The 26,822-nt window shown below is 41.7% G+C and overlaps 1 protein-coding gene across 4 annotated transcripts in view; it reads right to left on the reverse strand.

The window, feature by feature from the left end:
* The window catches only part of PPP2R2C (protein phosphatase 2 regulatory subunit Bgamma), a 223,417-nt gene that overhangs the window by 92,883 nt on the left and 103,712 nt on the right, over positions 1 to 26,822 (reverse strand). For 3 of the 4 annotated variants that reach the window (XM_073610433.1, XM_073610436.1, XM_073610418.1), the window contains one exon: positions 23,665 to 23,694. The exons of the other annotated variant lie outside the window; for it this stretch is intronic. In XM_073610433.1, coding sequence (XP_073466534.1) covers positions 23,665 to 23,667 — 3 coding nt within the window. In that variant the 5' untranslated portion in view covers positions 23,668 to 23,694. The remainder of the gene's footprint in view (positions 1 to 23,664; positions 23,695 to 26,822) is intronic. 4 annotated transcript variants of the gene reach the window in all.

Genomic DNA, 26,822 nt, shown 5'->3' on the forward strand with positions numbered 1-26,822 from the left:
ACAGATAAAACAACTTATAGGATCAGGTCTCACTTAACTGTTTTCCTGCATAAAAATGATTTTCAAGTAGAAATCTCATTCAGTCCTATATGGCTAATTTACATCTATTCACAACAGTTTAGTGTGTTAATAAAAGACAGGACATTGTTGTGCGCAAAAAAAGAAAAAAAAAAAAACATGTCACAGTCAACAAGTCACCACTTGTAAGGGTATGTGCTGCCATGGTACAAATGCAACTACATCCAATGGATTGTTGGGAAGAGGTATTTCAGTGAAATGCCTCTTCAAGCAAGCATGCCAGAGATAGGATATCCCCTTCCAATCACCTGCTAACCGCAGGCCAGCTTCTACTGACAAGGCGATCCACCGCACATCGCTAGTCAGAAACTAGGCCCATGTGATAGAGGCCTAAATCATATGGATAGAGATAGATAGATAGATAGATAGATAGATAGATAGATAGATAGATAGATAGATAGATAGATAGATAGATAGATAGATAGATAGATAGATAGGATAAATAGATAGTCTTGGTAGGATGCAGAGATGGGTATACAGAAAAGAAAGAATTGGTGGAATAGACAGATACAGTGGGTATAGAAAAGAATTACCCCCTTTAAAATAATCACATTTTGTTACTTTGCAGCCTGAAATGAAGAGAGATACACAGTTCTTTTTTTATCAAGCTGTATTTACTCAGTGCAACTTATAACATCCAAGTGAAAAATATAACACCAACATGTTAGAAAAAAAAAAAATAAAAAAAATTAAAAAACCGTTAAAAAAAGAACGGCCCGTTCTGGTCTAGGGTTTTTGGCCTACTTCAGACCCTTTCCATCTAACAATCCATAAGGACGCTGTTAGCCCTATTACATTGTCCAATATCTGGCTTATACGCTTCACAGCAGAAGCTGGCCACATGTCTTTTTATTGTGGTTAAGCGGACTATAGCTTAGCTCAAGCCTGGAAGACCCAATGCATAGCCTTCTAGGGGGTGAAGACATGTATGACCCCTCTGATGCTTCATGAATGAATGACCAGTATTGTGAGTAATTTGCATGGCAAATTTTTCAATGTTTGGGAACCATGTATCCCCTATGAGTTCCCCTCACTCCGATTGTCTTGCTTGGGACTTGTCTGATTCCTCCCTTTGGGGCTTCCGAGTCCCAGTTACCACCCTCCCCTCTCTCCTCCTCTCTCTTACCTATGACCCTTCTTTCCTGCTTTTTCTGCTTTTCTCCTCTACTCTCTAGTTCCTCACTACTCCAGTTCACGCCATCGCCACCTATGGGGGGGGGGGGGGCTGTTTGCAGGGGAAGAGCCTTCCCTCCGGTGATGGAATATAGATTTTGGGGACATGGCATTTTGTTTGTAGTGCTTATTTCTCAGTACCATCCCCAAAGTTCAGATTTATGTCATTTTGGTTAGCGTAACTATGATCTTTACTGTTCATTGGTGATGTTTACCCATTTTCTAGCCCCTGTGTGGGTGATTTACAAGCTTTATTTTGTAAGTTCTTGTTTACTTTTTAAAACCAATAAATATATTGAAAAAAGAACCACCCTCCTTGTGTCAGTATTTTGTTGAACCACCTTTTGCTTTAATTACAGCCTTTAGTCTGTTGGGATATGTCTCCACTAACTTTGCACATCTAGACTTTGCAATATTTGCCCACTCATTTTTGCAGAACTGCTCAAGTTCAGTTAAATTTGATGGTGACCGTTTGTGGACTGTTTGTGGACTGCAGTCTTCAAGTCATTCCACTGACTTTCAATGGGGTCTAAGTCTGGGCTCTGACTAGGCCATGCAAGGACATTCACAAAAAAACGCTAGAAGCTAAGGCACTTAATTATATTACTATATCTAATTAACCCAATACATCACACACCCATATGGTGTTGCCACCATAGCCATAAAGCATACATTGAAAATAAAAAAGTACCCCCTAAACAGAAGACAGGGGCAAAAAATGGCTATATCTAATGACAAAAGCACCATGTTTGGGGTATCTTTATTGTACAGAAATTGTTTAAACTCCAAAATTCACTTCCATTTAAAAGAGAAAGGGCGTACTCCTTCAGCCTCATGGGATCCACAAGATAAATCCTCTTTAAGACTACGAAACAACCATATGTTTCAAACAAGCAATACAACACAAATAACATATGACATGGATACACAAAATCGTCCGGACGCCAAGTGTATCCACACATGGCAGACGCCACGGCAATACACTGGGGTTGATTTAAGAAAAGCAAATAGACTGTGCACTTTGCAAAGTGCAGTTGCACCCTACAAGTGCAATTGCTCCATAGCTTAGTAAATAAGGTAAAGTATCACTTTACAAAGAATACCCAATCACGTGCAAGAAACATAAGAAGAATAGCATTTTCGCTTGCACATGACTGAATGATGGAAGTCAGTAGAATTTCTGCTCATTCACCAAGCTTGGAAGCAACTGCTCTTGCAGAGTGCAACTGCACTCAACTGCACTCCCGAGGGTCGCAGACACAGCACTAACGTCATCTGTTCGGCACTGTTTAGCTTCTTAAATGTGAGTTTTTTAACTTCAAATAAATATCCAATATTTTTTACGGAATCACGCTATGTAGCATTTTGTTCTCCTCTCCAACTATATATACAAATGCATGGGAGAATTTATCCATCTTGCTTCATGAATACCTTACCTTGGAGGTCACTACCCTTGAGAGCCGTTTGACAACTCGTGGGATTACCTGATTTATCTGTCAAAGGTCACCAGATCTGAAGCCTCCATCTTTGGTGTACGCCACCACAAGCCTGTTTGACTCATTGGGCGTATGCCATTTTGGGTTCAAACATTCTGGTAAGCCTTCATCTAATTGGTGGTAGATTATTTACTTGTAAAACCCTCTTCACGAGTTATTTTCACTTATGTTGTCAAATGGATGTTATGAACACTTGGCTTCTATTCATTTCATTTTTTGACTCACTACGCATTGGGCTTCTATAACTTATGAATTTCATGTTTATTTGTTAATTGCTTTTCATTATTGATGCATTATCACTGTGAACTTATTTAATCAAGGTTCCACACATTCCTTATTATTGAGTGGGAGACTCACAACATGGTCTTAGTTCATTTTTAAGATGTTTTTTTAGCGCTGCACTTTTATCTTTATGTAAATGTCCTGTGTGTAGCTCCCCTTGGGTGCACAAGCTAGATGGATGCTAGAGGTGGATGGATCCCTAACAGTCCATTACATAGATTGGTGTGTTGTTGCCTCTTATTCCTTATTCCTAAGTTATATGATCTCAAAACATGTATGTTAAGGACTGGATGATGTAGATTGATGAAAACAGTTTGTTGAATAGAGCAACTTCAGACATGCGGCCGGCCCTGCCCCCTTTATTTCCTTATTGGCTGACTGACTTTGATTGACAGCCAATGGCACTGCGCTGCTGTCAGCAGAGGGGAGTCCAGGGCAGCTGAGACAATACTACAACAGCACTGGATCTAGAGGGACCTCAGGTAAGACACCGAAGGCTTTTTATCTTAATGCATAGAATGCATTAAGATAAAAAACCTTCTGCCTTTACAATCACTTTAAAGATAACCCAACCATGGTATTTTTGTCATTAGATATAGTCACTTTTTACCCCTGTCTTCTGTTTAGGGATACTTTTTTCTTTTCAATGCATGCAAGGACATTGTAAGGTAAAATGGATTTCTCTCTTGGGTGAGGAACCACAACCATGGGCCCATCATTTTCTGGAGCAGACCAGCCTGGTCCTTACATCAGTCTCCTACTTCTTTGAGGCCAAATTTATAATGATCCCTAATAAACTTCTACAGCATAGGCTATCCTGCATACGCTCTGCCAAGGACTCCAGCCTGTGATGGACTATGTGGTTAAGTTCTGTAAATGAAGTTCTAACACTGCCTGGAATGATGCAGCCTTGCAATACCACTTTCGCTTGGGGCTTTCAGAGGCTCTCAAAGATGAACTTGCCAGATTAGATCCACCAACAACTAATCCAGCTTGATAACAGAACACAAGAGAGGAGGGCAGAAAGGTCTAGCAACACACAACCTACCTGGACACCAGAAGCTCCCGTGCCTCCAGATTCGCCCCCATCCTCCTCCCTGGTGGAATCTGTTCAGCTGGGACTTACCTGTTCACCTCTGTCATCCCAAGCAAAACTCCAACGCCAGTAGAACAGCTTATAACTGTGGTGGCGTTGGTCACTATCTGTGTGACTGTCCAATAATGCAGCGGAAGTCTGTTCCTGCTTCTGATGCTGCCAATTATCCTTTGAAGACTCATCTCCTGTTGGCTCTCTCTTGGCTTACTCCTTACAGCTACCTGGAGAGAGCATCCAAACCCAAGCAATCATTGACTCTGGGGCATGCAGCTGTTTTATGGACTATACCTTTGCTAAACACCAAATTCCACTGCAAGCTAAAACGCAGCATCTGAGTATTCATCTGGCGGAAGGCTGGAATCCCAAGTCAGGTCCAATCACGACAGAAACTTGTCTGCTACTGGCAGTGACATCCTTCAGAATACCTAAACCTGGGCATTATTCCATCGTCTTTATTTCCCATTATCCTGGGCATTCCATGGTTGCAAACACATAATCCCCAAATAAACTAGAATCTGGAACTGTGTCATTTCCTTCCACCTACTGCCAGCAACACCGTTTTCCCCAAGCGGTCACCACCTCAGTCCCCCTAATGGAACTGCAACCAGATACCTCAGTTTCACAACATGTTCCATCCACTTACCATGACTTCTTAAATGTTTTTGATATGAAGAAACCTGAGACCCTTACCGGCCCATCAGCCATACGATTGCCCAATTGAACTATTACTCGGGGCCGAGATTCTGTTTGTGTGGATTTTCCCCTTATCAGAACACAAGCTTGAGGCCTATACAACGTTGAGAACATAGGGATTCGTCCATCCATCCACATCCCCCACTGGGGCCAGCAAATTTTGTGTTGAAAAAAGAGATAGCACCCTGAGACCTTGTGTGGACTATAGGGGGCTAAATAAAATAACGGTCAAGAACAGATACCCTCTTCCCCTTGTTCCAGAACTTTTCCACAGTTTCAGAGCTAAGTTAAGTCATAAGCTTGGCTTATGAGGTGCACAAAACTTGGTAAGGATCTGGGAAGGGAGTAAATGGAAAACAGCTTTTTATACCCGCTTTGGGAGCTTTGAGTATTTAGTTATGCCTTTTGGACTGTGCAATGCCCCAGCTACTTTCCAGCATTTTGTCAACGATATCTTTAGAGACTTTCTCAACCTTTTCATAAACTGTATCTTGACAACATACTCATACTCTCCTCTTCCATGGAAGCACACAGGCTGCAAGTTAAAAAAGTCCTCAGCCATCCCTGGGAACACCAGTTATATGCAAAGGCTGAGAAGTGTGAGTTCGATAAAGAAACTATCAAGTTTTTGGGACTGATTTCTTTATCATCAGGCAGCGCAATGGACCTGCAAAAAACTTGTGCGATTCTTAAGTGGGCAGAGCCAACAGATTGAAGAGGAGTCCAGAGGTTTGTTGGATTTGCAAACTTTTATCGTAAATTCATTAAGAACTGCTATCATCAGACCCATTAGTCAGCTTACTAAACAAAACACACAATTTCAGTGGACACCGGCAGTGCAAGTTACTGTCCATGAATTAAAAGCTCTCTTTACATCGGCACCATTTCTGCAACATCCTTACCCTACAATACTTTATGTCCTTGAAGTAGATGCTTCAGAAAACTCAGTTGGAGCCATTTTATCTCAGCGCCAAGGCACTAAGTCACTTCTACACCCCTTGGCATTCTTCTCAAGGAAACTCAGTTCTTCAGAGAGATATTATGATGTGGGATTCCATGAGCTAATTGCCATCAAGTCCACTCTGGAGGAATGGCATTATCTGCTTGAGGAGGCAAGTCACCCAATCCTGATTTTCATGACCACAAAAACTTAGAATATCTCCATACAGCTAGGCGTCTAAAACTCTGTCATGCCAGGTGGGACTTGTATTTCTCAAGGTTCTCATTTCATATAACCTTCAGACCGGGTTCTACAGTAAGAATGGGAAACCCGACGTTCTGTCACGCATGTTACCAGAAGAAAAGTAAGCTATTCAGCCTGATACCATCCTACCTCCATAAAGTTTTCTGTTACTGCAAGATTTGGTGTCACAGCTCAAACAAGCATCAAGGGAGGAAGGGTTACCATGTGACTCTTAATTGCAAGATGGACTGTTCTTCCATGAGCAAAACGTTTTTGTACCTTCAAGTTTGTGCCAGTCAATCTTAAATCTGTGCCATGACCCCCCCCCCCCCCCCCCCCCCCCGAGCAGGGCATTTTTAGATTCGCAAGAGTTTGGAGCTTTTACGGCCATTGTTTTGGTGGATTAGTTTGAGGTCTGATTGTAAGGACTATTTAAGGTCTTGTATGGTCTGTATCCGAAGCAAAGGAGACAAAACTAAAGCTTGTGGCTTGTTGAGGTCTTAAAGAAACAAAAAGAGGCGCCTCTAAGTGCAAGTGGCTACTCACATGACAGTTGTGAGATACAAGCATGGGTTTATCTCAGTAAGGGGTGTGCAGTCACTTTGTCCAGGGATTCTGTCACAAAGTGACTGCACACCCCTTACTGAGATAAACCCATGCTTGTATCTCACAACTGTCATGTGATTAGCCACTTGGCTGATGATATTATTATTAAACTATATTTTTATAGCATATTGCACTTAGAGGCGCCTCTTTTTGTTTCTTTATCTTGTCTTCCAGAGTTTGCTTCACTCATAAGGGAGCTGCCATCTGTGCTATTGTTTTTTTTTTTATGGACATTTTGCTCTGTTTTATACCGGGACTTTGTTCTTATTTAGCTGATTTATTTTGTTACAGATTATATTATATCTTGCAGACAGCCCTTTGATTAATACACGTTCTTTTATGTTATTTTATTAGCCCCACTATGCAGTGCCTGTACCTGTCTTTGTGCCATTCCTTCCTTTTTATTTACTTGTTAAGGTATTTGCCCATTGTTGGCAAGCCCTGGGAGATGATTAACATGGACTTTATCATCAAGCTCCCAACATCTGAAAACTTTACGGCTATTTTTATGATAGTCAATATCTAAAATGGCGCACTTCGTACCAATGGTTGGGACACCATCTGCTTTAGAGACTGCACAAGCATTTGTCAAATAAATAGTAAGGTTGCATGGGGTTCCTCAGAGCATAACATCTGACTGAGGGGTTTAGTTTACATCCATATTTGGAAAGAACTTTGTAAGCACTTAAAATTGAGGCGTGATTTTCTTCGACGTATCATCCCCAAATGAATAGTCAGCCAGAATGAACGAACCAGACTCTAGAATAATACCTTTGGTGTTTTTCTTCTTTAACGGATGACTAGGCTTCACTCCTTCCTCAAGCAGAGTTCGCACACAACGATTCTGTCCATTCGGCTACAGGTCAAACTCCTTGATTCACCTGTTCCAGTTTTTCATGTGTCTCTGCCAAAGCCTGCTGTACCAGACCCCTTTGCTGGCCATAATCAGGCCCCTCCAGCACCGATCATGATTGATGATGAAGAGGGGTATTAAATTGAGACTATTGTGGATTGTAGGAGGATAGGACCTCATTCAGTATTTAATCAAGTGGAAAGGTTATAGTCCTGGGGAGAACTCATGGGACCGGGAAGGCAATGTTCATGTCCCAAGACTGGAAAAAAGTTTTTCCAAGCCCATCCTGAGAAAATGTCCCAGGTGGGCATCTGGAGGCTGCCCGTTAGTGTGGGGCAATGCAAGGTAACCCGGATTCCTAGCATCTGAAAGCTGTGGATTTGTGCTCATGCACATTGCACAACATTGGCGAAGGGCCAATGTTACATATACTGTGCCAGTTCATTGCGCGCATTTTTCAAGCATGAACACGCACAAGTGCACGTGCATACCAATTAGCACTTGGCGCCAAGTGGCCTATTTCAACTGGTCTATCAATATGAGCAATTGCTGTATGGTCTTCAGCTTGTTTCTGTGTTCCCGAGGCCTGGTCTGCTGTACCTGCTTACATGTGTATGACCCAGTTTGCTCGATTCCTCGCTGCCCTGTGGCTGCTGACTACTGCTCGTCTCCTGGTTTTGCTTCAGTCTCTCACTCTGGTGCCAAGCTGCTCCTGCATCCTGTTCCGAGGACTGTGACTACCAGCTCTACCCACCTACAGAGTGGACATCACCAGCTAACTACTATGGCACTCATGCCACTCCTTGCCTTTTACATGCTCTGTCTCCATCTTCAGGAGTGTTGGGCGGGAGGTGCAAGAGAGGCCCCCACAACATTCCAGTCTTCACCAGGTACGTGATAGACATTTACCTTTTTCACCTTCATCCACTGTGTTAGGATCGAGGTTTGCCTGCTGGTGGCATTGTGGTGCTCTGGGCCAATTGCTGCAGTTCCACTGACCACCAATAGGTGTCTCCCAGCAGTCAGCAGGTTCCAGGAATCAGCTACACCTCACCACACCTACTGTGAGGGTACTTTATCCCGGCAATCTTTTGACAGTTTCTTGCCACCCATAGTTGGTTGTTTGCTTCAGTTGCACTGAAATGCTCCAGGAAAGCTCTTTTCATGCTGCGTTAAACAAAATGACCACAGCTGATCACAGCTGAAAGTCAAATGGCTTTGTGTGCCATTGAGAAGGTGATTAGCTACAACTAATTGAGTTTACAAGTCATTTTTAGGAGGGGGTGATCCTTTTTCCAACTCGGTGATTCTGTTTTTTTATTTATTTTTTCTGACATGTTAGTACAACTTTTAACATCCAAGTGAAAGTTATAACCCCAAGTAAATACAATCGTATAAAACAAAAACTGTGTCTGTCTTAATTTCAGGCTGCAAAGCAACAAAATGTGATTTTTTTTTAAAGGGGGCTGATTATTTTCTATGCTCAATGTATATAGCGGGCATCACTAAAAGAAAACAGTGGGGTGGGCCAATTCTGGACTGGGGGCAGGACCAGCACTGCATGGAGAGAGGCAGTTGCCTTACTAAACTTTTCACGTTAAGCAGGCGGTGATTGGCTGCTAGGAGGTGGTCCTAGCAGCCAATCACCAGCTTGCTAATATGAAAAGTGACCCGGCAACTCCTGCGCTCCATCCAGTGCTGCTGTGCCTCTGCCTTCAGTTCAGGATTGTGCTGTCTCCTGCTCTCCACTCTGTGAAAGGTAGGAAAGACTTGTGAAGGATGAGGAGCAGGGGTTATGTACTGTGTGTGGGGGGGTCATGTAAAGGGGAGCAATACTGTGGAGGGATATAAAAGGGGCAGCGCTGTGGGGGTGATATGTTAAGGGGGTAGCGCTGTGTGTGTGTGGGGGGATGGGTGATGTAAAGGGGGACAGTGCTGTGGGTGGGGTATATGAAAGGGGCAGTACTGTGTGGGGAATGTGAAGGGGACAGTGCTTTGGGGGTAATATGTGAAGGGGGACAGTGCTGTTGGTGGGATGTGAAGGGGGACAGTGCTTTGGAGTGATATGTGAAGGGGGACAGTGCTTTGAGGGTGATATGTGAAGGGGGATAGTGCTGTGGGTGTGATGTGAAAGGGGGTAAGTGCTTTGGGGGTGATATGTGAAGGGGGACAGTGTTGTGGGGGGGATGTGAAGGGAGACAGTGCTGTGGGGGTGATATGTGAAGGGGGACAGTGCTGTGGGGGGTTGTGAAGGGAGACAGTGCTGTGGGGGTGATATGTGAAGGGGGACAGTGCTGTGGGGAGGATGGTGTGAAGGGGGACACTGCTGTGGGGGATGTGAAGGGGGACAGTGCTGTGAGGGAGATGTGAAGGAGGATAATGCTGTGGGGGGATGTGAAGGGGGCGGTGCTTTGGGGGTGATATGTGAAGGGGGACAGTTGCTATGGGGGGGGTGAAGGGGGACAGTGCTGTGGGAGGGATGTGAAGGGAGACAGTGCTGTGGGGGGGATGTGAAAGGGGACAGTTCGGTGGGGGGGATGTGAAAGGGGACAGTGCTGTGGGTGTGATGTGAAGGGGGCAGTGCTTTGGGGGTGATACGTGGAGGGGGACAGTGCTATGGGGGGTGTGAAGGGGAACAGTGCTGTGGGGGATGTGAAGGGAGACAGTGCTGTGGGGGGGATGTGAAGGGGGACAGTGCTGTGGGGGGATGTCAAGGGGGACAGTGCTGTGGGGGGTGTGTGAAGGGGGACAGTGCTGTGGGGGGGGGGATGTGAAAGGGGACAGTGCTGTGGGGGGATGTGAAGGGGGGCAGTGCTGTTGGGGGGGATGTGAAGGGGGACAGTGCTGTGGGGAGGATGTGAAGCGGGACAGTGCTGTGGGGGGATGTGAAGGGGACAGTGCTGTGGGGGGGATGTGAAGGGTGACAGTGCTGTGGGGGGGATGTGAAGGGGGCAGTGCTGTGGGGATAATATGTGAAGTGGGCAATGCTGTGGTGGGGAAGATGTGAAGGGGGACAAGCAGCTGCACACAAAATGAGATGCTGCACAGAAAACGTGCAGGGGTACCATTGCCTCTTAAACGCACTGACCAACCATGTGCAATTTCCCACACACGAAAATAGCATGGTACAAACGCACCATGCAGTTTCCATGCGGCTGCATTTTCAAAAAGGTGCCAGGACCTTTTCACAGCAGAAAACGCAGGCTGTTGTGCTTGCACACCTGGGCTATGATGTAAAGAATCATCACATAAAAATGCGATTAGGACCTCTCCTGGAAGAAAATTTTACTAATCGGACTTCCATGAATTTTAATTCAATACCAGTATAATTCAATTTCAGTATATAGAAAAGAAAGAAAGACTTGGTGGAATAGATAGGCAGATGTATGCAAAATTAAAAAAAGAATTGGTGGAATAGATATATATAAAAAAAAGAAAGAATTGGTGGAATAGATCGACATACAGTATATATGAAAAAAGAACGAATTGATGGAATAGATAGAATCATATAAAGAAAAGAAAGAATGAATTGGTGTAATAGATGGATATAAAAGAAAAAAGAAAGAATTCTTGGAATAGATAGACTCCTATATAAAAAAAGAAAGAAAGAATTGGTGGAATAGATGGATTTAAAAAAAGAAAGAAAATTGTTGGAATAGATAGACTAGAAAAAAAGAAAGAGAGAATTGGTGGAACAGGTAGATAGACACAGTATCTCACAGAAGTGAGTACACCTCTCACATTTTTGTAAATATTTTATAATATTTTTTCATGTGACAACATTGAAGAAATGACACTTTGCTACAATGTAAAGTAGTGAGTGTACAGCTTGTATAACAGTGTAAATTTGCTGTCCACTCAAAATAACTCAACACACAGCCATTAATGTCTAAACCGCTGGCAACAAAAGTGAGTACACCCCTAAGTGAAAATGTCCAGATTGGGTCCAATTAGCCATTTTCCCTCCCCGGTGTCATGTGACTCGTTAGTGTTACTAAGGCCTCAGGTGTGAATGGGGAGCAAGTGTGTTAAATGTGGTGTTATCGCTCTCACTCTCTCATACTGGTCACTGGAAGTTCAAAATGGCACCTCATGGCAAATAACTCTCTGAGAATCTGAAAAAAACGAATTGTTGCTCTCCATAAAGATGGCCTAGGCTATACGAAGATTGGCAAGACCCCGAAACCAAGCTGCAGCACGGTGGCCAAGACCATACAGCGGTTTAACAGGATAGGTCCACTCAGAACAGGCCTCGCCATGGTCGACCAAAGAAGTTGAGTGCACGTGCTCAGCGTCATATCCAGAGGTTGTCTTTGGGAAATAGACGTATGATTCTGCCAGCATTGCTGCAGAGGTTGAAGGGGTGGGGGGTCAGCCTGTCAGTGCTCAGACCATATGCCACACTCTGCATCAAATTGGTCTGCATGGCTGTTGTCCCAGAAGGAAGCCTCTTCTAAAGATGATGCACAAGAAAGCCAGCAAACAGTTTGCTGAAGACAAGCAGACTAAAGACATGGATTATTGGAACCATGTCCTGTGGCCTGATGAGACCAAGATAAACTAGATAAACTTATTTGGTTCAGATGGTGTCAAGCGTGTGTGGCGGCAACCAGGTGAGGAGTATAAAGACAAGTGTGTCTTGCCTACACTCAAGCATGGTGGTGGGTGTGTCATGGTCTGGGGCTGCATGAGTGCTGCCGGCACTGGGGAGCTACAGTTCATTGAGGGAACCATGAATGCCAACATGTACTGTGACATACTGAAGCAGAGCAAGAGCCCTTTTCTTTGGTGACTGGGCCGCAGGGCAGTATTCTAACATGATAACAACCTCAAACACACCTCCAAGACGACCACTGCCTTGCTAAAGAAGCAGAGAGTAAAGGTGATGGACTGGCCAAGCATGTCTCCAGACCTAAACCCTATTGAGCATCTGTGGGGAATCCTCAAACGGAAGGTGGAGGAGCACAAGGTCTCTAACATCCACTAACTCCGTGATGTACTCATGGAGGAGTGGACGAGGACTCCAGTGGCAACCTGTGAAGCTCTGGTGAACTCCATGCCCAAGAGGGTTAAGGCTGTGCTGGAAAATAATGGTGGCCACACAAAATAGTGATAGTTTGGGCCCAATTTAGACATTTTCTCTTAGGGGTGTACTCACCTTGTTGCCAGCGGTTTAAACATTAATGGCTGTGTGTTGAGTTATTTTGAGGGGACAGCAAATTTACCCTGTTATACAAGCTTTACACTCACTACTTTACATTGCAGCAAAGGGGTTGATTTACTAAAGGCAAAAAGACCATGCAGCAGTTGCTCCAGAGCTCAGTAAATAAGGGGAAGCTCTGCTGATTTTTATCATCCAATCACGTGCAAGCAAAAAAGGTGTTTTTATTATTTCCTTTGCACGTGATTGGGTATTCTTTGCAAAGTGAAGCTTTACCTCATTTACTAATGCCTTTAGTAAATCAACCCCCAAGTGTCATTTCTTCAGTGTTGTCACATGAAAAACATATAATAAAATTTTTACAAAAATGTGAGGGGTGTACTCACCTTTGTGAGATACTGTAGATAGACAGATAGATATGCAACCACTTTTTATAATACTACAATATGCTATACTGCTGTGCTCTTCATACAGGGACACATAGGGGGGTTATTTACCAAAGGCAAATCCACTGTGCCCTTCCAAGTGAACATGTAAGGAAAATAAAAAAAACAGTAATTTTGCTTGCACATGATTGAATGATAAAATCAGCAGAGATTCCCTTCATTTCAGATCTTCTCCTTAGATCTACAGCGACTGCACTTCCAAGTGCACTTGTAGTGCAGAGTGGATTTGCCTTTAGTAAATCAACCCCCTAATGTAACAGTTTATATAATGTAATTTACATTTACAGTTCTTTACTCCTACACTCTGTATTCTAGTACTTTATCCTTAGTTACTATGGTAAAACGTAGGCAGAAAAGGTGTCATAGCATACACATATTCAGATATGGACTTCTGATATGGAAAAATAGGTCACAATACAACAAAATGACCTGCAGAAGTTCTTTGTTTAAGAAGTGATGTAAATCTCCTAAAACCTTGAAAACTATTTTGCCCATATGAAGTCCTCTGATGAACCAATACAGCACAGTTTTGTTCAAGGGTCTATTTTCACCTTGGCATCCTGATGTGTTGCATTAATACACAAGTGTTAAGGTAAATTTTTGGACATAGTAACATGGATTCTTTTAGGGTATCCTATTCAAATGAATGGACTGGCAACACATTAAAACATTCAAAACAATGGACATACTGCATTTTTGGCAAGACAGTGCACCACTGGTGATTGACTGCTAGACCTGAGAAATGACACAGGGAGGAGATCACATGCTCTCTCATACCTGGAAGTACTGTATTTTGCATTGGCTAAGGTAGAGGAAATAACAGCAGGTAATGACTGGAGAGATACAAGGTTGTATCAAAAAGTTTTGAGTTTTGTAACACGCCAACGGATGGCAGCACAAGGCTGCACGCACAGTCACAGGGAGCACCGAACGTCATAAGTCAATGTGCCAAAAGACATCGTATTGTGTACATCGGGAGCTGTGCAACTGGTGCTATTCTGACCACGTGCATTACCACGTCTGCTATTTCATCATGGACAGCAAGTTAGAACAAAGAGAAAACATGAAATTATGAGTGAAACTGAGCAAATCTGCCACAGAGTCATTTGACATGATTTGGCAAGTTTATGGTGATGTTTGGGACTTTGTATGAAACATGCAGCCAGGGAGGTATCACAACATATTATTATGATGGTTACTATGTTACCATGTTTTGATATATGGTCCTAATTGATGGTTTACTCACCAGACATTACTATAGTACTAGGCTGTGATACCTCCCTGGCTGCATGTTTCATACAAAGTCCCAAACCTTGCTCTTTTATATTTCCAATTATCGGGGATGAAAGTACAATCACTTGGCCTCAAAGTTCCAAACTCCCTTTCCCCTTTTTGAAGTTTATGGTGATGCTGCAATGAATTGTTCAAGGTGTTTCGAGTGGCACGTGCGCTTCAAAAGTGGAAAAACATCACTGGAAGACGATAAAAGATCAGGAAGACCTTCAACGAGCTCAACCCCCGAAAATGTCGAAACCATTCGGCAACTTGTGCATGACGATAGTGTGAGAACAATCGCGCGTGCCACTCAAAACACCTGGAACGACTAATTGCAGCATCTCTGTAAATTTGCTAAATCATGTCAAACATCTCTGTGGCAGATTTGCCCAGTTTCATGCAGAATTTCATGTTTGCTCTTCGTTCTAACTTGCTGCCCATGATGAAATAGCAGACGTCGTACGTGGTGCTCCCTGTGCCTGTAGGTGCAGCCTCGTGCTGTCATCTGTTGGCGTGATGCAAAACTGGAAACTTTTTAATACCACCTCTCATCAGTGGGTTGGAGTGGAAGGCGGTCTTTTCAAAGACACTGTCAATTTGCCTATTCTATGAAAGTGTCTCCTAATAAAAGAGCAAGACTATGTGGGTGATACTCACAACTCAGGAAACTGGAGGCTCTAAGAGGCATTAGAATTCTTTAAGACCTCTTTCACACATCAGTATACTTTACTGCCCCACAGAGAAGTGATCTGTGGTGCAACGCTTTTCAGAGGCAGCTGAGTGGCAGGTTGCAGGCATTCATACTGCCACCTCCTAAATGCCTGTTTTTTTTCTCCGATCCCAGGGGGGGTGGGCATACATTGTCCATAGGCATGCAGTTGCAGCATGGTCCCATTGACTTTAATGGGCAAGTTTGGCAGGCATAATTTGAGTTAAATTTGCCACACCATGAAGCAGAGAATCACGGTTGTGACAATGTACAGTATACGGACCTCTATGGCTGCAATGTTATTTTGTGGGTAGGAGGTTGAGGGACAGTAGAAATACAGTTCAACCACTTCTTTTTACCCCCCATACCTTTGTGAGCTTAGCCATTGTCATACAGGTCACCATGGCTCACCCATAACTAAAAATATCAACTTTTGGGTGGGCTGATCCTTTTGGCTCTATTCTCAGCAATACATTCATTGTTTTTGTGTGTTAAGGCACCATATTTACTGTGACAGGCCCTCAATGCATGGAAAAACATACCTGAACTTCTTTCAGGCAACTCCGCACACCACAATATACATTCCCAAAAATGTGTTGCAGAGCTTTAAAGTGCAGGTGCATTGGTTAATACTGTATATGTGCATTGAGGTGACTACCATGTTAACGAGTGATAAAACTTTGATTTTAGCGCACATTACCATAAGCACATTGGTGTGAATCCATTGTACCGTTGTGTATAGATGATTGATAAGCTTTAAAATGATTATTTTCCCAAATGTAGTCTCATGTGGTTTACGTCAACTAGTATCTGATATAATAATTCATTTACTCCTAACGTTAAGGCCACTTGTGATGTCACAGTAGCATGTTTTTCTATTGAGTAATGTATCAACAAAGCCAGGCATCTAGATTCAAAACACGCTTCTCCACCCACACTCAGCACTGACGCAAACAAGAATAATGAGGCTCCAAGATATTATTACAGCACTGCAACTATTACTAAACAGATAATAAAATATTGAAATAAATATCTCAGTTGCCTAGTTCATCTTCCACAGTGCAAGTCTAATTTCGCATCAATCTCCGAACTAAATTAGAAAAGCATCAAAATAAAAAACCAAAGCGTATTTTACAGATAATCAGATTCTAAGCATTCATTCTGTGAGCCGATTTGACATGGTAACGTTCTAAATTTATAATATAATCTATTTAAAAATAACTGGTCATGATTGGAGCAAGAATCTGAATATTTAGTCTTCAATTATTATAACACACTTGCATATAAAAACTCATCTGTGGGCAAATGGAAAAGCTCCCATCCATCCTCCCACCTACTTTTCTCCCTTCCATTCACAGATTTTTTTGCTTTCCTGACTCTGCCGTCATGCGCCCCTCGATGCTGCCAATTCTGTGAGTGTAGATTGGTTATGCAGTGATACCGTCTGTGCGTGCCACTACCTAGTCCCCTTGTTGCGATGTCATCAGAGAGCAGCAGTCTTTTGGAGCCAGAAGACCCTGCACTTGGACATGCTTGGACATGTCCATATCTCCCAGGGTACAATGTCGGCACCAGAAAAAAATTTCAGCAGTTTAGAACAACTATTATCAACCAGGGTTCCTCCAGAGGTAGCTAGGGGTTCATTGAGCTGTGACTGTTTGACCTCCCGCTTAATGGTGCATGGATAAATTTTGGTTCATTGCAAATGATCTTTTTAGCTACTGTATCTATAATTGTGGCATTTTGACCATCACTGTAAGGGTTGCATTCTTCCTAATGATCACTAATGTGAAGGTCATTTTTTAATTGACCCCCAATTGATTGAAGGTAAAGAAAGGCTGCCAGCAACAGAAGCCCCAAAGTAACTCTATGGGTGACGTCACTTCCCAGCTGTTGTCGGTTCTCTCCTGCACACAGCATCCGCCACTGGAGACCGGACCAGATCGCTTACAGAACAGGTAAGTACAGTGATTTTTGCTTTACAGGGCTATATACAGGGGTTGATTTATTAAAGGCATAATAGCTGGCCAGCGGGGACTTTGCAGTTTTTTTCCCCCCGGCGGCTCGTGGCTTAAACCCCCTCCGCCCCCCCAGGTAAAGGGTGGAAATAGATTGTGCACTTTGCAATTGCACGCTGCAAGAGCAGTTGCTACAGAGCTTAGTAAATTAGGCAAAGTTCAGCTGACTTTCATCATTCAATCGTGCACAAGCAAAAATGCTGTGTTTTTTTTTAATCTTCCTTGCATGTGATTGGTTATTCTTTGCAAAGGGAATCTTTACCTAATTTACTAAGCTCTGTAGCAACTGCAAATGCAGAGGGCAAAGTGCAAAGTCTATTTGCCTTTAGTAAATCAACCCCATTGTGCCTTGAAAAAGTATTCATACCCCTTGAAATTTCCCACATTTTGTCATGTTACAACCAAAAACGTGTAATGTATTTTATTGGGATTTTATGTGATAGACCAACACAAAGTGGCACATAATTGTGAAGTGGAAGGAAAATGATAAATGGTTTTCAAAGTATTTTTACAAATAAATATGTGAAAAGTGTGGCATGCATTTGTATTCAGCCCCTTTTACTCTGATACCCCTAACTAAATTCTAGTGGAACCAATTGCCTTTAGAAGGGGGGAGATGCCCGTGTCTGCTGCTGCAGAGGGACGATCGCTGTGTGGGGGAGCCTGGGCAGACTGCAAGAGATGTGGGGAAGGTGTCCTGAGTGCCCACGCTAGCGTGTCCCTGTCAGGCCAGTTACTGGAGCTCAGTGCTGAAACTTGTTTTGGCACTGGGCTCTGGGATCAGCACAGATTCCCTGGGATGGAGGTACCAGGAGTCTCTCATGGGGCTCCCTACTGGCCCCGGGCCCTTGAGCAGTGCCCTAATGGTCAGTCCGCCCCTGCTCTCTAGATGTGCAAAGCTGGTAGAGACATACCGAAAAAGACTTGCGGCTGTAATTACAGCGAAAGGTGGCTCTACAAAGTATTGATTTAGGTGGGCTGAATACAAATGTACACCACACTTTTCACACAGGTATTTGTAAAGAAACTTTTGAAAACCATTTATCATTTTCCTTCCACTTCACAATTATGTGCCACTTTCTGTTGGTCTATCATATAAAATCCTAATAAAATACATTTAAGTTTTTGGTTGCAACATGACAAATTGTGGAAAATTTCAAGGGGTATGAATACTTTTTCAAAGCAATGTAGATTAGTCTTAGAATGTGTCAAAGAGTAGGATTAAAGTTAGTTATTTTTTGCCTACACTTCCACTTTAAGAGTAATGTAAAGAACTACAGGCTATGTTATGTATTCTCAGGTGCACTGTATGAGGTGGGAATGTTGACAGGCCAGCAACTGTCAGATTTTAGGTGACCCTTGGCACTTCAGCTAAAAAGAGGGGGGTGCAATCCTGCACAAGTCTAAGGGCTCTTTCACATGGACGGTCCTCCCGATGAGCTCCACTTTGCTCAGCGGGGGATCTATCCGCTGATCCCTGCTGAGCAGGTAGATGACAGGTCAGCCCCCGCTCACTGTGCGGAGACGGACTTGTCAGAGCTCCTCTCTCATCTATGGGGAGTTCGGATGAAAACAGACCACCTGTCCGTTTTCATCTGATCCCATCCGATCCTCCAGATGGATGGAAAATAGGGTCACCATCCGCCTGGATTTCAAGGGCAGGATTGGATCGTATATCGGCAGATGTCAGCGGACATGTCACCGCTGATATCCATCGCTCCATAGAGGTGAATTGAGCGTCCGATCAGGTCCGCCTGAAAAACTGACAGGCGGACCTGATCGGAAAGCCCGTGTGAAAGGGCCCTGATACTTTTATATTTAGATTGTTGCATAAGCAAAGTTGAGAACTGCAACAAAAACTGTTCCTGCCAAGTCATGTTGGTTTCTTTACTGTTGAATTCCCAGTTTGTTCTATTAGTTTTGGGTAGAGCCTTAGAAAATTTAAAAATGTTTGGTCTAACTATAAAGCAAGAGAATCAAGGAATGGATTAATGGATGCTCATTGGGCACCACATTCCCAGCTCATAAGTAGAGAAAGAATATTTACAAACAAATGGGACTTTTAGGGTGCCAAAATATCACAATTATTTGCAGTTAAAAATTACTATAGGCTCTGTTCACATTATCGCAGATCGGGGGTGCCATTAATTTTTAATGGCCCCGCCACTTATCATTTTCATTCGTGCCAAGCTGCATGGTACCGCAGCAATTTTTCTGTGGGTAGGGTAGCCCACCAAAATGAGATGGGTGGCTTCATTGCTACCAAAAAAATGAAATGGACCCTAAATTGTAATCAAAAATCATTCCCTGAGTCTGTACTGCACCTCTGCATCCACCACCTTCAACCACTTTTACCCGTGGTAATGATTACATACAGTTGTAATGCAACATACTGTATATATTCTAGATGGTATTGTTATGTGCCCATAACCACCAATATATATGTAAATTTGTATTTTTAATTTTGCTGCATTTCACAACATAGGAAAAGGGCATATGTTATAAGCATTTTCTGGCTGTGCATTTTACACCAATTTGGTTCCAGCAGATTTTGCACATTTATGATTTTCAGAGATTGGGTTCCATAATATTGGTATGAAATTTTATATGATTAAGATTTGTTGTGCTATGTCGGACATTGTGATGTATGGTGTCTGTAGCCATATGTTATATTTGTAGATATCATTCACATGTGCTCCTGAGGAAACTCATTCGAAACGCGTTCACATTTGGATCATTGGATGAAAAAATGTATGAACCCTATAATGGACGCTATATGTGATTTTAAATCTTATGTATAATAAATTATATGCTTTCAAATAACTGTTTATGTGTTGTCATGATCTATATACCCCTTAAAAAGTCCATGGCTATAATTGTGTTCATGTGATATGTACTAATTATAGGATGTGGGCATATAGAACACAGAACCTCTAAACAAAATACTTTTGTAGTCTATGAAGACAGTCTGGAAAAATTTATAACTTTTTAACAATTATATTAAAGGGAAACTAGAAAAAAACAAAAACAAAAAATAGGTAGAACTAAAGGCAAAACTTTTTTTTTCTTTTTGGATAGTGTAAGGAAGAGTTTTACCTCATCACTGTTTTTTTCCCCATTGGGGAGATTTCCCTTTACTTCCTGTGAATCGGGAAGTCCAAGAAAATGGCCATAAATTGCAGGAAACCTTTGATGTCACCTGGGACACCAGAACTACTGTCCCCATTGGAAGATTTTCCATCTATAATGCCCCGTACACACGGTCGGATTTTCCGACGGAAAATGTGTGATAGGACCTTGTTGTCGGAAATTCCGACCGTGTGTAGGCTCCATCATACCTTATCCATCGGATTTTCCGACACACAAAGTTTGAGAGTAGGATATAAAATTTTCCGACAACAAAATCCGTTGTCGGAAATTCCGATCGTGTGTACACAAATCCGACGGACAAAGTGCCACGCATGCTCAGAATAAATAAAGAGATGAAAGCTATTGGCCACTGCCCCGTTTATAGTCCCGACGTACGTGTTTTACGTCACCGCGTTTAGAACGATCGGATTTTCCGACAACTTTGTGTGACCATGTGTATGCAAGACAAGTTTGAGCCAACATCCGTCGGAAAAAATCCTAGGATTTTGTTGTCGGAATGTCCGAACAAAGTCCGACCGTGTGTACGGGGCATTACTGTTCTGGGAACAATCCAAAATTTGGGATTTTCTTTCACTCATGGTGATAACTGTACACAGGACAAAAAGAAAGGATGAATCTCCCTGATGGGGACATAGACAGCAAAAAACCTGACAGGTGTTTTAATTGCTCTCCATCCTATCCAAAACAAAACAAAAAGTTTTTTCTTTAGTTATACTATACTGTAATATGTCCAAGCAAAATGTTTTTTTTTTTCACATTTTATAAACAAGAACCCTTGTCTGGTTTTATCTCTGCCCGGGGCTCAGTCAGAGAGATTTCTTACTTCCTTACCAAAAGACAATGACTCCAACACCCAGGAAATGAGAGTAGCCCTTGCACATGATCAGAAAATCGGAAGTAAACTTTCATCTGATGAACAATCTGCCGATCTTCGGATCGTTAGTACGCTGCTTTCGACAGCCGATTCCAAATGTTCGGAAGACAAAAAAGGGATGTGCAGGCTATAAAATTTTTGTCGTATGTGAACAAAACGTCCGATTTTCGTTTCATTAGTACAGTTTTCGTCCGAAAAAAATTGTAAGCGCAAGACTACGCATGCTCAGAAACAAAAGAACACATACAAAACAATTTAACACATTACATCACTTCTGAAGTTGAATTCGGTCGGACGAGAATTTTCATATGTTGAGTAACCTCTTCACTTTCGATATGAGACTAGCATACAACAAAAAACTGATGAAAATTCGTCTGATAATCTGATCGTGTATGCCAGGCTTTACTCTCCAACAGCAACACAGAAATAACATTTTTTAGTAAGGTGGGGAAGTTTGAAACCTCAGTTGATATCTTATTGCTGTCTGTGTCCCTGGTGAAGATTTTCCCTCAATACCTGCCTGGTAAAACCATTGGCACCAGAACAGAAATGTAGGCAATTCTCTCTTAGTCAAACCTGCAACCTGGGTTCTAATTCTTCATTTCTTATATAAAATAAAATTAAATGTTTTGGGTGTACATACATTTTAAAGAATAAATGTTATGTAGAAGGTGGTATCAAAAAGTTTCCAGACTAGTTTTGTAACACAGATGGCAGCACGAGGCCGCATGCATGTACAGTCACAGGGAGCACCGACCTTCATAAGTCAGTATGCCAAAAGACATCATCCTGTGTACATCGGGAGCTGTGCAACTGGTGCCATTCTGACCATGTGCGTTACCACGTCTGCTAAATCAGCAGCAAGTTAGAACAAAGAGAAAACATGAAATTCTGCGTGAAACTGGAAAAATCTGCCACAGAGACGTTTGACATGATTCAGCAAGTTTACAGCGATGCTGCAATGAGTCATTGGAGGTGTTTTGAGTGGCACACGCGATTGTTCTCTGACGTTCATCATGCACAATTTGCTGTATGGTTTCAACATTTTCAGGGGTTGAGCTTGTTGAAAGTCTTCCTGATCTCTCATCATCTTCCAGTGATGTTCTTCAGCTCCTAAAGCGGGCATGCTACTAGGTACTTTTTGATACCACCTTGTATTAGAAAAACCTTGCTCCTTGACCAACCTGTGCAAGGCTGATGCAATATTTAGCAGAAGTGGAAAGTAGAGATTTAGGTCAGGCAGGTATAGAGTGAATAATGACCAGCCTGATGGAGGCCCAGACACCTATTCTCATCCCAAAGTATGCCGCCTGACCCAATGGGGGCATTTTTTAGGAACAGTCATCCTTTACAAAATTAACCAGAATGCACTTCTCTGTTTTGTGTAAAATTGGACAGGACTTCACTTCCTACAAAGTGTTTCCTACTGTCCAGGATCCCGGCATGCATGTCACTCTCTCTGCCCCCAGAACACGACAAATTGGGATGGGCAGCTTAGCTCACTTTAAACCGAAAACAGTGTAGTGCAACACCTTGATAGAAATAAGAAAAATGTATACAAAGTCCAATGTCCAAACATTATATATTCAAAAATGTATTTCAGCTGACTTCCAAAAATAAGAAAAAGAACAGATAACAAAAAAACACCCCATGTCTTAACTCTTCATGCAAAAGTGAACATCCACCATCAGGTGAAGGACCTGCTCAGCTCAATTATTGTGATAACACGCTCATCAATATTATCCCACAATTGCTGTTGATTTTGGTTCACCACTCGTATCCTCCTTGATTTACATAGGGCAACCATCTCATTCACTTGCCGAAGCATTCCACTGACTTTATATACATTTTTCTTATTTCTGTCAAGGTGTTGTGCTACACTGTTTTTGGTTTAAACTATATGTTTTAAGTGTTGTGAAATCACTTCACAGTGTTTGGCTTAGCAACACATATATTAATGTTAATAGTTTTGTTTGTTAGTATTTATTAGCACTTATTGTTAATTGCGCTGATCGTGATTTTTACATTAACTTAGCTAAGTTGCCTAGTCAAAGTGAGTTCTCCATATACTTCTGTGAAGAATCGTCTAGACTAGAGGGCTGCATCATGTGCTCTCTTGGGGATTTCTTCATAGGAATATAGCCAAAAAAGCAGCAACCAATTTCTGGGACACTAATAGCTTGGCTGAAATAACACATTCACAGCAATGCTAGAAGTAATTGGAAAGGCTCTCACCACCTGGATTCTACAGGAGGATTCTACAGTAATATTTAAGACCTAGAAGGGGATCAAATACTGCCATGACTGCACTAAAAACAGGTTAATTTATTCTGGGAAGATGCTCTATGGAGAGTTTACTAACATGAACATTTATTTTGCCTTAAACAACCAATCAGAATTCTTGTTTTATTCTCAGACTGTGACATAAATAACAGCTGGACACTGACTGGTGGCTACGAGCAAGATCAAATTTCCAGACACACCACTTTTCATACATAGGCCTTTGTATTTTTCAACAAATAAATGCACATATAAACAGAATATTCAATAAAAGAAGATAGAAAAACCTACCATTGCTTGTTGTTATGATGTCAAGGCAGCCTATTGCAACATGCAAAAAGGATAAAAAGAATACTTAAAGTTCTTTTAACCACAGCCAAGTAGATCAGACACCAAACAAAAATGGCCAACGACCAACAGTACTCCACTGACAATAGACCACTGTGTACTACAGGAGAGGGACCACAAACACAGACAAGCACAACAATGACAGATAAGATGCAACAAAACTATCACAAGTGGAAAACTGAAAAAAATAAATAGTATACACAAAATGTGTGATGCTTACTTTATTCCTTCTAAGTTCTACTAATTTCATATTATGGATTGTCATTCTAAATGGTATGTTGCAGGGCCCCGCATGTAAAAGAACAATTAAACAGAGCCTTTCTTAATGAATATAATACAATAAATATACTATAAACAGAGTTAGCACACCCACATTTTAATGCAAAAATGATTTTATATTGAAATTAGTAAAGATATTACAAAGGTCTAAAGAGATAGTACAAATGGCATTAAATATACAGTGTCAAAAAATGCAGTATACAAAAATGGTAGCATGCAATGCGTAATACATCCAACACAACTTCATGCAATAAATAGGCATAAAAAACATGGCCACAAAAGTATGGTACAAAAGTATGGCAAATGTGACAATAAAATGAGGTTGAATATCTGATGTTTCGAAGTGTTTAGACCCCTTTCCCAAGGAGTAATTAATAAAGAAAGGGAATGAGGTTCTCTTTAAAAAAGAAGAAAAGATGATGCTCACTAATCCAAGTAGTTTGACAATTAGGAAAATAAACTGTGATTTAATGAGTAGAAAGATAACTTTATTAGGACTTAAGACAAAAACAACACATGAGCTGTAAAGAACCATCACTAGCAAAAAATCGAAATTACCTCTATCCCTCACACATTAAAAAACTGACAACGTTGTCAATCCGATAAAAAAACAGAGTCCAGGCAATAACCCTGACAGGATTAAATGACAAATCACCCATTAATGACATGACCACGATCCATCCACCCACTCGAAAAGGAGCATCTAAGTGTAATAGCAAAATATATTAATTAAATCATAGAGGGATCATGGTATACAAAATCCAGGCAATTTGTAACATACTAACAATGCAAAAGTATTTTAGCTGAATACAATGTTTCTTATAACACAAGCTGGTGTGTTTATTGCTTTGCTACTCTGTTTTGGTGATTTCTCATTTAATTCTGTCACGGTTATTTTCCGCACTCTGTTTTTTTTTATTGGGATGGCAACATTGTCAGATTTTATTGAGTAAGGAGTGGAGGTCATTTTGAATTTTTGCTAGCGATGGTTCTTCACAGCTTTATGTGTGGTTTTTGTCTTAAGTCCTCATAAAGTTATTTTTCTACTCATTATATCATAGTTATTTTCCTAATTGTCAAGCTACTTGGAGTAAGGACCGTCTTTCTTTAATAATTACTATGTCATTTAGGTGCATTAATCCACACCTTAATTGGTGAGCTAGTGGACAGAATACTGGGCCTCCCCTTTTTTTGGATATTGCCTTTCCTTTCCCAAAGAGGACCATCTGAAACATCAAATATTGGACCTAATCTTTTGTGCTTAGACCCATATCTTAAGGAGGACCTCCTTGAAAAATCAGTCTAAGCATCCCACGGTGTTGAAAATTGGACCTAATTTTTTGTCACATCTGTCTGACTTTTGTATCTGTTGTGGCCACTATCTTTGTGATGCTTTTTAATTGCATGACATTGTGTTGGATGTACTAAGCTTTAAATGCTCCCATTTTTGTATACTGCACCTTATTGACACTTTGTATATTTGATACTGTATGTACTATTCATTTAGAGATTTACTACTGTACTTATACTACTTTACTACTAATATCTTTACTACTTCTAAAAAAAAAAAAAAATATTTGTTGTATTAAAATTTGGGTCTGCTATCTCTGTTTGAGGATATTTATTGTATCTAATAGGGGGAGGTGAGAGGGCTCCCTGAGTTTAGTTAAGCATCCCTGTGCTTCCTTTTATTTTAAACTCCTTTATAAATGTGTACAAGATACTATCTCTAAAACCAACATTGGAAGATGGCTACAGATAGACAGAACTGACTGTGGAGTAATGTGTTTAGCAGTGCTGACACATAAATCTGAACCATACAGATGCCATAGTGAAGGTAGGCGGTACCTGTACACTATAATGACTCTAATCTGAGTTGTGAGCAGAAGGATTACAAACGGTCTATAAACATGACAAAATTTGTGATTGTGGTAAAAGACTCACTAAAGTTTTGAAAACTCTGCCTAGCACTTTACTACTAAGGAAGAAAAAGGAAACAATTTAAAATTATTTCTTAAATGCATTTGAACAATAACACTGGTGAGATGTTGCTTGTGGTAGAATATACCTGGGAACACCTACCTTTTTAGCTAATAAAAGCCACTCAATGGGTAAAATGCTGCAGAATCTCCATTGCTATCGAGAGAGCAATAATGTGTACAGAAAAAAGAAAAACAAATGCTAGGAGAAGATAGAAACTGAAGTCTGACAAAAGTCCCTTCTACCAAAAAAAAAAAACTCCTTGTACCTAGTATTCTTTTTACTTAAATTCTGCATTAGGGCTGGAAAAATGGTTCACATCTTAGATTTGTCCATGACTATGCTTTAAATGCTAGTCTGGAGAAACAAGGAGACTTGGTGACTTCCCTCATCTACATATTTGCTCAAGTTTGGCGACTCTACAGGTAAGTACTTAAGATGATGGGTGGGCATAACAAGTAGGCAGCTAGCATATTTAAAGATTACAGCAACTGCAGCCTCCATTTTGTTCTCATGACACTTTATGACAAGTGTTCTCAACCTTTTAAAAAGCGAGGGCCACTTAAGTGATTTGGTAACTGGTCGTGGGCCACATTGAAATGGAAAGGGTGGGAATTTCAAAATTTTTTTTTTAGAATAGCATAATAAACATTTTCCTCTTGCAGCCAGCGGTTGCAGGAGGAAAATGCAGAGGATTGGGTCCTGTATATGCCATCCCTACTCCCCCCCCCCCCATCTAAGTGTAAAACAGAATGTGACAGGGCCCTCTGGAGACCTCTGGAGTATGGGGCAGGGTCGCCATTGCAACCTCTGACGCCACACCATTGGTTGGGAGGAGGGGG

Source organism: Aquarana catesbeiana, linkage group LG01 (genome assembly GCF_042186555.1).
Source record: "Aquarana catesbeiana isolate 2022-GZ linkage group LG01, ASM4218655v1, whole genome shotgun sequence".
NCBI classification, from domain to species: Eukaryota; Metazoa; Chordata; class Amphibia; order Anura; family Ranidae; genus Aquarana; species Aquarana catesbeiana.